Below are 12,524 nucleotides of genomic sequence, written 5' to 3' on the forward strand. Positions count from 1 at the left end.
GTTATTGATTTTTGTTTTTTGTTTTTATTTTTGTACAATGAAGAAACAAAATTATAAAAACGCATTTACTATTTATGTTGCTAGTTTTATGTTTCTATTATTAATTTTCTACTGTTTACGAAAAAAAATTAAATGTCAGATTTTATGATTTTCAGTTGTTACATGTTAAATATAATTAAATTAAAAATATAATAATGAAACTAAAGACAAATTATTTTTACTGTTTTTCAATTGTCATTTCTAATAAATTTTTTATTGTAAAGTAAAATTTAAAAGTATAATAATAAAAAAATAATTATAATAATTTTTATTTTTAATATAACATATTTTCTAATGTATATTGTTTCCCAATTTTATTATTTGAAACATATTTTTATAATATTAATTGACTTAAAGCAAAAAATGAATATTTTTTAATTAAATTATTTATTTATTTTAATTTTATAAATATTAATCAAATGTTGATTTCTAGTGCTTAGTTTCTATTTCTGATTTTGATTTTCGTTTCTAGTTATCGTTTTTATAATTTTTGACACTGATACCAAATCACCCCTAATTTTTCAATTTGAATTGGTTCAATATTGCAATTTGGTCTCACAGTTTTGAGTTAAAAACAAAAAAAAAATCCAAACATCTACAACAAATTCAATGACATAACCCTCAAGAGACAATTAACAGAATGAAAATAAACATTCATAATGTTGAGAATACACCCTAAAAAAAAAGTGTTAAAACACAGTTTAGGTGGGTACAACCACCCCAGAATGAGGGAATAACTGCAAAACTAAAAACCCAAATACTATAACCAACAATACCAACTGTAAGAAGAAACACAAAGTAACCTTGCATACCTTCTTCTGCATTCTCAGAACCTCTCGTGTCCCCAAAATGTCACCACAATAAGTCTTCAACTCCTCAGCTTGCTTTTTTAGTATCACAACTCTGCCCTCGGCTTCTCCAAGCTTGATGAGTATCTTTGCTTGCTCCCCAGCCTCTGCTTTTCGTTCTTCAAGAAATGTGATTTGATCTTCTGCAGCAGCTCTCACCTTTTCTATTGTCTGTGCTATTGCCAAATACTCGACTTCAGCTTCAATCTTCTGTTTGAAAAGGCCCTCCAGCTCGGTTTCCATCTCCCTACATTTTTCCTGTTGCAACTCTATGTTACTCCCTGATTCTCCCATTTGTGACCTGCTGCTATTTAATGTAGCTTCAAGTTCAAACACTTTCGATTCCTTAACTTTCAGCATACCACTCATTGATTCCAGCTTGCTTTCCAAACATTTTACCCTTTGTTTTAGGCTTAAAACCTGGGTTTCCAAGGAACATGGAGAATTTTGTCCATTCTCTTTAGAACCCAACCAGTCGGCAGAACTTGGTTCACAGATTTCTGGATCATTAGATGTAAAATTTGCAGGTGAACTGCTATCATCAAACAAGGTCTCATATTGCGAAATAGATTCCTTCCCAATCTCCCTGAGTTTCTTAATTTCTGCAGGAGTACACACAGATCCATTAATTGAATACATAACATGACTAAAAGGCCTGAAGTCAACAATGCACTCGTACCCCTGGTGCCCCCCATATTTTTTTTATTTTTTTATTTTTAAAGAAAATGAAGAATATGAATTATTGAAAATGTGAAAGACAAACATCTAAAATAAGCGTCAGGGTCAGAGTCCAAACGGTTTCAACTGCACACGGATCATACATTAATGCAATTCTACAAATTCAAATTATGGATATTCCAACTGTGCTCTTTGAAATGCATTATCAGCATTTATTGAATCATCACCATCTGCAGGATCTCAAGAACTACCATTTATTCATATTGATATCAGACATTGAATCAATACCTTGCTTACCTTCTTATAAAATTCTACCGATGAAAGGAAGCAATATGGGGAGTAGGAAACTGATCCGATTCTCACTTAGAATATGATTTCATTTGACACAAGCCCCTGTTTGGTATTGTCTTCAAAATACAACAGATGAATTCAAAAACAAGGGAAAATAACGGCAACATTACAAGCATATTTGGGAGGGCCTTTTAGGAAATTGCTTCTCAACAGAGTTCCCAAAGAATGGCCAATTTAAGGGAACAACGAATGATGTTTTTGACTATTTAAGCATGGAATCTGTTAATCATTGAAGGTTACCCAAAAGTTTCCACTTTTGTTTCGTTTCTATTTCAGAAATGAAAATTATTTTCAGAAACTGGTTTTAAACAGGTAACAAACTAAAGACTCCTCTAACTAAAAACACCTCTAACAAGGCTAAGACTACCAATCACAATAAAAAGAAGATCCATGGCAGACAAACAGAAGAATCCATGGGGAAAATAGAGTATAACGAATATAAATGCACAAGAAGTCTACGAAAGTGTGTCCAAGCTGAACTTAAACAGCAGTAAGTGCAAAAGTATAGCATTCTAGAAGGTCTGGAAAAAGCATAGAAGTGAACAAATTTTTAAGTGAAGCATGATATATGTGAGTGGTTTCCAATGCAATATATGTGAGTGGTTTCCAATGCAATAATACTGCATTACTCGGACCTTCCACTACAACCAGGACTAGCTGTGCCTGGCAATTGGACTTGGTTACAGGCCATGGATTTATATGCTAAAAATACTGAGAACTTCACTGCACACCAGTGTCGCTAAAAGCCCAGGTAAGCTGGGTGCAAGGACTCATCGCCATAGTGCTTCCAAGGCCCCAGGCAAGATGCATTAACATGTGCACACTTGTAGCGCATTATGCACAAACTTAGATAGGGAGTTTTAGGCAAAAAAGTTTACCTTTTTATGGTATTTTGTGAGGGAATAAACAATTTGATTGTGACTAATTCAATTAGTGGGTGCACACATTACTCTGATAAAATCATATCATGACCCAAATCCTATATATAACAAAGATTAAAAAATAGATCTTTAAATTTAAGGTGTTCATGGCCAATAAAGGAAACGATAGTAGTTAAAAAGCCCAAGGCATACCAAGGCACAAAGGGTAATTGCAGCGTAGAGACCCAAACCGGGAAATAAGGAAATAAATAAGAATTTCTGAGTGGAACAACAGGCTTCGTTGACGAAGCCTATGCTTTCGTCGACGAAGGCCCACATACGGTTCGTCGCCAAAATTCAGAACCTCATCGACGAAGAGATCCATAACGGCTGGAAAATATCAGGCTAGGGTTCGTTGATGAAGGAAGAGGTCTGTCGACGAATTTGACCGGGTCAAGGGGTCTATAAATAGGATTTTTGTTTGCTTAAGGGTTAAGAAATCAAAATCTCTCACTCTATCTCTCTAGAACCGGCGCATTCTCTCTCTTCAATCCTTCGCCAATCGTTGTCTGTTTCAAAAATCAAAGGTTACCATGAGGATCAGGGAGCAAATATTTACAATCCTTGCGGAGCAGATTCTTGATCTCGTGAAAAAGTCAAGGTTCGGTTTTTCGAGCGTCTCGGTTTATTTTCAGGAAATAGGCAGGGGAATTAAGTTAAGTCAGTTTTTTATGAAATTGAGCCGTTTGAAATGTTTATGAAGTAAGTATATTTAGGTTTTCAATTGAGATTTCTAAAACCAACCGTTCAAAAGTTTTGCTTACAAATCTAGGATATATGTTATGGTATTTTCAATATAAATGAATGGTGGGAAGCTCGGTTTTACGATTTAAACTATATATGCTATGTTTTTCTTGGTTGCCTATGGGTTATATTCAAAGTATAGGAAATTGTACGGCAGGCAAATGATATGTATGTATTATGTATAACCGAAAAGAAGAATGTTGTGAAATACTAGAACTGTTTATGAAAACGCAGGAAGATTTATATGTATGATGGCCCTGAGGGCCAAGCTTTATATGACGGCTGAGGGCCAAGTTATGTATATGATGGCCACAAGGGCCGAGTTTTGTACGATGTCAGGTTTTATATGAAATGAACATGAAATATGGTCTTATTACTTAAATTGCACGATATGCTTTAGGAACCCTGATGGACCATTATGTTATGAGCACAGTACCGTTGCTAGGAATTATATATGTGACCATGTGCACCACATTGTACTGCGAGGGTGGTGTGGTGGTCTATGTCGATTAGTCTCGGTAGAGGGTATACCATACTTGGAAACCCAGACTTTCAGGACACGATAGGGCAATCGGGTCACGCAAGTAAGTTATGGATGCCTGCGTAGTCGGAGTTATGACACGGATGTATATTGACTTTGTCTTGGTTGATCGCCCTAGGCTGGAGCCTTCGAGCAGCACAACCCTGACCACGGAAGTTTATACATGGCATTAGTCACAGGAGGTGTCTTTTATACATATCTATATATTTTTTGTAAATGATATTATGAAATTAATGAACTGTTTATGTTAGGAGAATGATACAAGTATTTCCAACTATATAAGTACGTATGACGTAAAGACAACTATTTTCGGTTATATGAAAGAATGATATTTTCTGTAAGCACTAATGTATGCTGCCCACACACTAATATTAACTTAATCATCTTTACTGAGAAGTGTCTCACCCCAATATACAAATCATCTTTTTAGGAAACTACAGGTATCGTGCTTAGTAGGATCAGGGGGTGAGAGTTAAGAGTAGTTCCATTTTGAGAGTGCCCATAAGAACTCTAATGTATGTAAGTTATGTTGTATGCCTCCGGGCTTGTATTATCGTCGTGTGGACCGAACTAGTAGTTCAGTTTTGGTTGGCTCGTAATATGGATATTTGGGAATTTATATGTATGAAAAAAATTAGAACTCTGGTAATGTATGTATGAAGAATGTTTCATTACTTCCACTGCATTTATGTTTAATGATGATGGTATCAGGTACACAGACATCACTAAAGTAGCACCCCGGGCCCACGAGGGGTTTGGGACACTACATGCAAACTAGGCATGAGACATGAGGCACAATGCGAAGGCATGATCCTCACCTTCTATTAAAAAATTGTATACAATGCCTTATAATGGATAATTGATGAACACATCAGCAATGATATTTGAACTTAAAAATATAAAAAATATTCAATACCAAAACATTAATGCATAGAAATTATGACTACCAGGTACTGAGTACCAGTGAATTCAAGAAATAAGCAATGTTGATCCAGATTCCAGTATCCAAAAATAACTAAAAAAGCATAACTATAGCAATGTTCATTATGTTCAAGCTGTAAATTCCAGAAAACTGCAGCAGAAATAAGCAGCAGCTAGCAGGAAACAAAAATAAATAAATAAACAGCAGGCATCCAAGCAAAGTAAATGCATTAGCATTCAGCAATTCTAGAAAGGGCAGGAAAGTATATTTTCAACAAAACAAAAAAACGACATAGGAAAAAAAAGCCTCAGACTCCGGCAGCGATCATGGTTTCTCTGAAGTACTGAGAGCAAAAGGTCGTCACACACTCACTCAACAGGCAGAAGAATAAGAAAAGAAGATGAGAAGAAGAAAAAACCTCACTTAAATATCTGATTTGGTCAAGAACTGAAGAAGAAGAAAGTTGCATTTCAAGAAGTACCGTACCTTTGAATCTTGGACTGTCCAACCTGGTCAAGATTGAGATTAGTAGAAGAAGAAGAAGAAGAAGAAGAAACTAGCAAAGACGAGAAGAACTGTAGCAGATCGTTGACATCAAGATTCGCACTTTCCAAGGTTCAAAGAAGAAGAGGAAGAAGATTGTGACTTACCTGCTGTTTTCAAAGAAGAAAGAAGGTTGAGGAGTCCTAAAGAGCTGGTTTAAAGACTCAAAGGCTAGTTTGAAGAGTCAAAGGGCTTGTTTGGAGAGTCCTTAACACTGCCTAGGACTCCAAGTCAAGGAGACTTTTAGAATAAAAGGGTGTAAATGGTCAACATTCATGAGGTGCGTCTCACTGCACTTCTCACTTCACAGCACCTCAGTGTGCACCATAAAGTTCGCCTCGCCTCATATCCTTTTGAGATGCTAGTCTTGTCCCCTTTTGCACCTCACACCTAGACATGCCATTGACTACTTTGAAGGAAACCCAACTTGTTCACACCATACCATAAAGATAATTCAATTTTTTTCACTCCTTGTACCCAAGCAGATCAATTGTGGCTACTTTTCCAAAATCCATAGAATGCCTCAAGCAAGGGGTACATATATCTAAGATAGGCAGCTAGTACCCTTACAGCCCCTGCTAGCAAAGCTTATTCTCACCCTCATCATCATTCATTGTTTTTCAAACCAAATCCACTACAGGAAAGAGCTCAAAAGGATTTCCAGCTTGCCAATTCAATCTCCCAACTCTGATGTCATCACTCAGATTGCTACCATGTTGTAAAATTTTCGATTAGCTCACAGAGGACATGCTACCAATTTCCACCCCCTCAATGCCCTATGCTAGTGGACATCTAATGTACCACCTTATCAAGAACTCTCACTTTCAGCTGCATTAATAAACTCTCTACAAAAATAAAAATTCAATTGCAGCCATAAAAGCATTAGCTAACCATCAAAGTATCAAATAGATGAGACCCCAAAAAAACAAACTTGCTAAACGATCCTCCCCTTTCATGAACAACAGCAGTTAATGTGTTGATCCATTATCCAATTTAACTGCTAAAACTTCAACAAATGCATGCAAGGACTAAAGCTTAAAAACACCACAAATTATTGACAAAAGCCAATGCTGTACATGTAACGACCCAAAGAATAATGGTATTTAATTAATAAAAAGAAAAGGAATTGGAAACAGGAACAGAAGGAGGCAGTCGACTTCATTGACGACGTTGCATTTTGGATGGGATAATCCCGAGAAATTTTCTAGGCCTCGTCGAAGAACATAGGGATTTCGTCGACGAGGGTTCTTCAGGATCTTGTCGATGAAGTCCCGTCTCGTCAACGAGAAGATACCGAGAGAGGATTTTTGGAAGTCTGAAATTCGTCGACGAGAGTTGAGGTTTGTCGACGAGTCTTCTTCTTGGCCTCGTCGACGAGATGATGTGGCTCGCCAACAAAGGCCACAGTTTAAATAGACCTAAAATCCATTTTTTGCCAAAATTTGCTGCGCATAACCTCTCTCTCTCTCATCCTTCGGTTCCCTACCCTTCTCTCTAAGATTTCGGACCGATTTTCTGCCGGTTCAACGATCTGAAGCCACCACGACGCTCCTAAGAAAGTTCTCTGCAAGTCTGCTGGAGGGGATCGTCGGTGGGGTCAAGTTGGAAACCATCCCAAATCCAGGATAAGGCTTTCTACTCAATATTTGGATTTTTGACAGTTGTAAAAAACATAATACGCGTAGAAATACTTAACTTTAGTTCTGAAAAATTCCGTTTTCAGAGTGTTGAACGGGAAACCCTGCGGGTGCAGGAGTATTTCTCTTAGGGGCTTTTCATGACACAGGTAAGGGGATAAACTAAACTAGTATTTTTATGAAAAGTATGTATAATATTATAGCATTTGATTTTAGAAAAATAAATATATTTATATATGATTTATATTTGAAAAATACTACTGAAAATGATGGTATGTTAAATATACGAAAAACCTGTTGTGTGGCATGAGTAGAAATTATAATGAAAAAACTATTTTCTGGGAATGTGCTAATGATATGGATTTTTATAATGAAAAACCGGTGTACGGGCCGAGATTTTGATATATTTTCCGAAGTACGGGCCGAACTATGTATGTGATTTGCCGGCGTACGGGCCGTGCTATGGATATGATTTGCCAGCGTACGGACTGAGCTATGGATATATTTGCCGGTGTACGGGTCGAGCTATGGAAATGATTTGCTAGCGTACGGGCTGTGCTATGGATATGATTTGCCGGCATACGGGCCGATGATTTTCATGATATACATATATATGCAAAATGATATGATTAATTTGATAATTAATGATATGAAATATCCATGTATCATAGTTTCAGTATATGCTATATTTTATCAGAACCTAATTGACTTGATCTAAGCTAACACTTGCACAGTACCGTTGCTATGTGTCCATGGTCATCATGATCATGATATTTGTGTTAACGCCATTGTGCGGAATGGTGTGAGATTGGATGGTCGATATGGTTTTTAAGAGGTGTGTGAGCGCCCCTGGTGTACGAACCAGGTCTGATAGACCCATTAGACTTACAGATTGTAATTTTGACTTGGGAGTGGTCGGCCAACCATTGTCAGGTCCCGCTTTCGGGCCACACAATCCAGTCATGTGGGGATAAGACATGACAATAGCCAGTTAACCTACTAAGATTGTTTTCGTATTATTATTTATGAGATGAATTATGCTATGGAAACCATTATGTTCTGCCATGTTGATTATACATGTTTTTCCAAAAATGATGTATATACAGTTTTACTGGTTATGTTTATGATTATATATATATCACAGAAATGCTCATGTTGTTACACACTAGTGTTAGTTTATTTCTCTTACTGAGTCGTGTCTTACCCCGAATTTTATAAACATTTCAGGAGCCCTTGATAGGAGAGCAGGTAAAGCCCCGCTGATCTAGTACGGTTGTTTTGCCCTTCCAGAAGGCTAAGTGTTATGATAAGGTCGGATGTATTTTGTGGAAATGGCCCTAAGACATCTTTTGGGTTATGTATTGTGTATATATATATACAGTGATTGTAGTAACTCTGGTATTGTGATGTATGATATAATGAGGTTTTTATGATTTATGTTTCCTACTGCATAGGCTTCCGTGATGTGTTTATGATGTATCCTTAGAACCCACGGGTTCAGGTGGATTATGATCTGCTGAGTTTTGTGATATTGTAATATTAAAAATAGAAAAAAGTGAAAATTAAGCAGGTCGTCACAGTATAGCCCAAGCATCCAATCAAAAAAAGGGCGGCCCAAACATCCAATCAGCTAACCTAAAAAACAACAGCAGAGACTTGGTCATCCATGAAGTTAACAACACTGTAGATGGCTATTTGTTCCGCAAATAGTGTTACTTTGCACTTTCTCAGCCTCCTCTTATGACACCAAAAGGATTCCATATTTCCCTTATTTTAAAAAAGCTTCAGAGCACAATTCATTTGCAAAGGTGGAGCCATGGACACCAACACTCGAAAAATAAGATATAGATGGGAGATCAAAATTGTCCTTAGATACTCCAAAAAGTTAAATTTTCCTTAAATATTTCATAAAAAAAAATTGTCAAATATTTAATATATCTGGGATTAAAGTCACAGCATTTAGACAATCCTTTTAGACTCTAATTCGTATTTCTTATTAAAACTATTCATTTTATTTTGCACAGGAAATTATTTTCTATCTTTTCAATACTTAAAATTGTAAGCGAATGTTAAGTACGTAGAAATGAAATGGGAGCAAATGGAATGGAATGACATTTGTTACTTGATTTCTGTTAGATTACCACTTTACCTAAAAGTTTAAGCTATTAGGTTGTGGGCAAACAATGTATATCAAGCTTTAACATTACCCTGCACGTGCAGCCCAACAGCATGTGGAGAGAGATTAAACACTATAGATAATACCCATTACAGGGAATACAATAAATTTTTTAAACACGACGCAATAAATGCGGGCAACAAGACTAGGACCCAAGACCTCCTGTAATTAGCTCTAATACAATGTTAAATTACCACTTTATCTAAAAGCTTAAACTGCTAGGTTGTGGGCCAACGATGTATATCAAGCTTCAATAATTTCTAAATGCTTTTCATTCAATTTTTTATTCCAATCCATTCCCAGAGATTCTATTATGTGAACCAAACATGACGCAAGTCGTATTTTTGTTCATTAGACTTTGACTTTAAAAATCATTATTATGTCATAGCATGTGAATATCTCTTATTTCATGAAGGGCAAAAAGGTGCCTTCAATTAAATCCATTTCTATAGTTGATCAGATGCTCCTGTCACCGTCCAAATATTTCTGCACAGTTGTTAGCTTATACGATATAAAAATCAATAATAGGAACCTTCATTTACTTCCCCAAATCAATCATGTAACAACAATTAGATCTCCTGGATCAATTATTTTGGCAAATTAAACAAGATTATTAAAATAAACTCCAAAAAACTAGCAAGAATCTGATCCAAGCTTCTACAGTCAACAATATTTACTTCTGGCAGTTGCAGGAGACACTAAACACTTTTATTTTTTGTTACTTCCAAAGCATGTTTATGGCAACAAAAATGATGGGAAAATAAGAAACAACAAAGCAAAACAAAATAAATAAAATAAGAGACATGCAGAGTTTATAGGAATGTAAGTACTTTTTAATTGCAAAGCAGCAAATAAATGCCATGACTGCACTCTGGAAATAGGGACTGAAAAGAACAAAACAACAATTATCAATGTCGGACATGAAAGAGTTCACACCAACCTTTTTCAAGTGCTTCCTGCACAGATTTGAGTGTAAGGACAGAATCAACCAAAGGATCCCCCTCTTTTGTGGGCCAAGGGTCCTCTATTCTCTCTTCTTTAACCTTCCAAGATGAGCCAGCAGCTAAATTGTCCTGTGAAAGATCCTCAGCTTGCCCCATATTATCTTTGCGGTAACCAGTTTGAAATTCCTCACTGGACTGTTGTTCAGTTGCTGGAGGGTCATCACCATTCACTCCAACATGATTTGTTGACCTTCCAATTTGTTTTCCATTACTAATTGCAGAGGAAGCACCCTGCATAAAGACAAAGTTAGAACTCCTCGAATCAGATTCCATGCTGGAATGAGAGTTTTCCTTCTCGATTTTGACCCTATCTCCTCTAGGCTTCTTGCTAGTTTCAATCCGACCCTTTCCCTGTTGAACGCGTTGAACTGAATTACTCACAGCCCTCCCACTGAGATTCTTCATCCTGTTCTTTTCCCGTACAATAACCGATGCTGCAGTCACCTTTGGAGCACTGGCTGCAGTAGAAGACTTGCTACTTTGATCCTCGCTGTTCTCAGAATCAGCACTAACAGAAAAACCAGACCCAACAGCCAACCTAGAATCTGAGTTGGAGCAAGGGATGTCCGCAGCACCAAGGTTTCTTACCAACAAATTTACAGATTCAACAGAACCTTCACTCATCTTATTGATTTCCATAGGAAGCCGTGGATGTCTTGTTGGACTGGCAGGTGTGGACCAACCCCGCTTTAATATTTTACTAGAGTCAAGATTAGTACTTGCATCATTGATAAAATCTCTCCTAATGCGCCTCCACTTCTTCAGCCCATAACCCTTCATTGTTGGAGGAGGTGACTCTCCAGGAGCATGGGCAGATTTTGCAGAAGGTGAATTTACTGGATTTTCAGTTTCAACATCCTTAACCTCCATGTTGGTAGCCAATAGCTTGGGGTCCTCCAGTTGAGCAGAGCTCAAGCTCAAAATCTCATTTGCACAAGATCCATTAATTTCTATCTTACTCTCATTGAAGTGAGGCGTTCTTTCTCTTTCGGAGGTCACCTCATTATCCTCCACGGATTCTAGTGCGGAACATTCACTTTCCAAATCCATCACCAAGTAAAACCTACGGGAAGCAGAAATTATGTCGTTCCAGATCAATAGGTTCACATCTCCTAAGTCAGGATCTCCCTATGATAACCCACATCCTCAGCTCTCTCTTTCTCTCTCTCTCTCTCTCTCTCTCCCAACCTCATCAATCTCCCCAGAAAAACTCAGATCAAGATCAAGGACAACCATCATTCCAGCTCATGGGCTATATCCAGCAAATATCTGAGAAAATAAAGCACGCTGCTTTTGGTAATTCTTCGCATGATAATTCAAACATATGTTTGTGTGCGCAAATATATATATTTTTGCAGGTGAGCAAGAGGAGTGCCCTAGTCGTCAGAAATCAAAAAGGTGGAAAGCGACATATACAGATTCAATGAACTAGAACAACATGGAAAGAAAACAAAACATCATCAGCAGGAAATGCAAAGGACTACGAATGTAAGGATTGGAATTTACAAGGATGAATCAACAGAATACGAGTTGGCGACATACATACCTTTCTCCGCATAAATTAAATGAAGCGAGTAGCCATAGATGGATGCACAAGCTTTTTTCTGATTTCGGTAGGGATGGGACGGAGATGGAAGGAAACCCTAAAACTGATTCGGATTTGCAGATTTATAGACCATCAAATAAATTATTCAAAACTAAAGAATAAAAATTAAAAAAATTAAGATGAGTTTGGAACGAGGGGAGGTTCAGCCGGTCCACATGAGGTGTTGGGTGGCCCACACCAGGACAAGTGGTCGCCTAGCTGCCGCCCTCTCTCCGAAGTTTTTAATAGCGTACCTGTGGACCGTAGTACAGTTTTAACTCGCGAGAAATAACCCTTGCTCCGGTTGGGTTAGTCGAATCAAATTTTAAAAATAAAAATCGTATTCTTACTTTGTGAAATTATGTGAGAGAAATTATATTTTATCCGTGTTATATGAAAAATATAAATGTTTATCACCCCTTTATCGTCCGCTCATTCATCTTCTTTCATCTTCCTTCATTATAAATAATGTAATATCCTTAATATCCTATAAAAGAGTCATCTCTCTCATTTAGATGCACTCAAAAAAAAAAAAA

General features: G+C 37.1%; 1 protein-coding gene across 1 annotated transcript; it reads right to left on the bottom strand.

Moving 5' to 3' along the window:
* Positions 1-649: 649 nt before the first annotated feature.
* LOC131168413 (WPP domain-interacting protein 2-like) lies at positions 650-12,120 on the bottom strand. Its single transcript, XM_058127805.1, has 3 exons — positions 11,950-12,120; positions 10,340-11,779; positions 650-1,489 (listed from the first exon to the last, which is right to left on the bottom strand). Exons 2-3 carry the CDS (start codon positions 11,451-11,453, stop codon positions 741-743), a joined length of 1,863 nt encoding a protein of 620 aa, XP_057983788.1. The 5' UTR covers positions 11,454-11,779; positions 11,950-12,120; the 3' UTR covers positions 650-740.
* Positions 12,121-12,524: the final 404 nt, after the last annotated feature.

The sequence above is a fragment of the Malania oleifera genome, chromosome 1 (assembly GCF_029873635.1).
Source record: "Malania oleifera isolate guangnan ecotype guangnan chromosome 1, ASM2987363v1, whole genome shotgun sequence".
In the NCBI taxonomy this organism is placed as follows: Eukaryota; Viridiplantae; Streptophyta; class Magnoliopsida; order Santalales; family Ximeniaceae; genus Malania; species Malania oleifera.

Coding starts and splice junctions, on each gene's coding strand:
- LOC131168413 (XM_058127805.1), bottom strand. CDS start 11,453: ATGGATTTGGAAAGTGAATGTTCCGCACTAGAATCCGTGGAGGATAAT. Junction 1,490..10,339: donor GCAGGAAGCACTTGAAAAAG/GTTGGTGTGAAC, acceptor GTACTCCTGCAG/AAATTAAGAAACTCAGGGAG.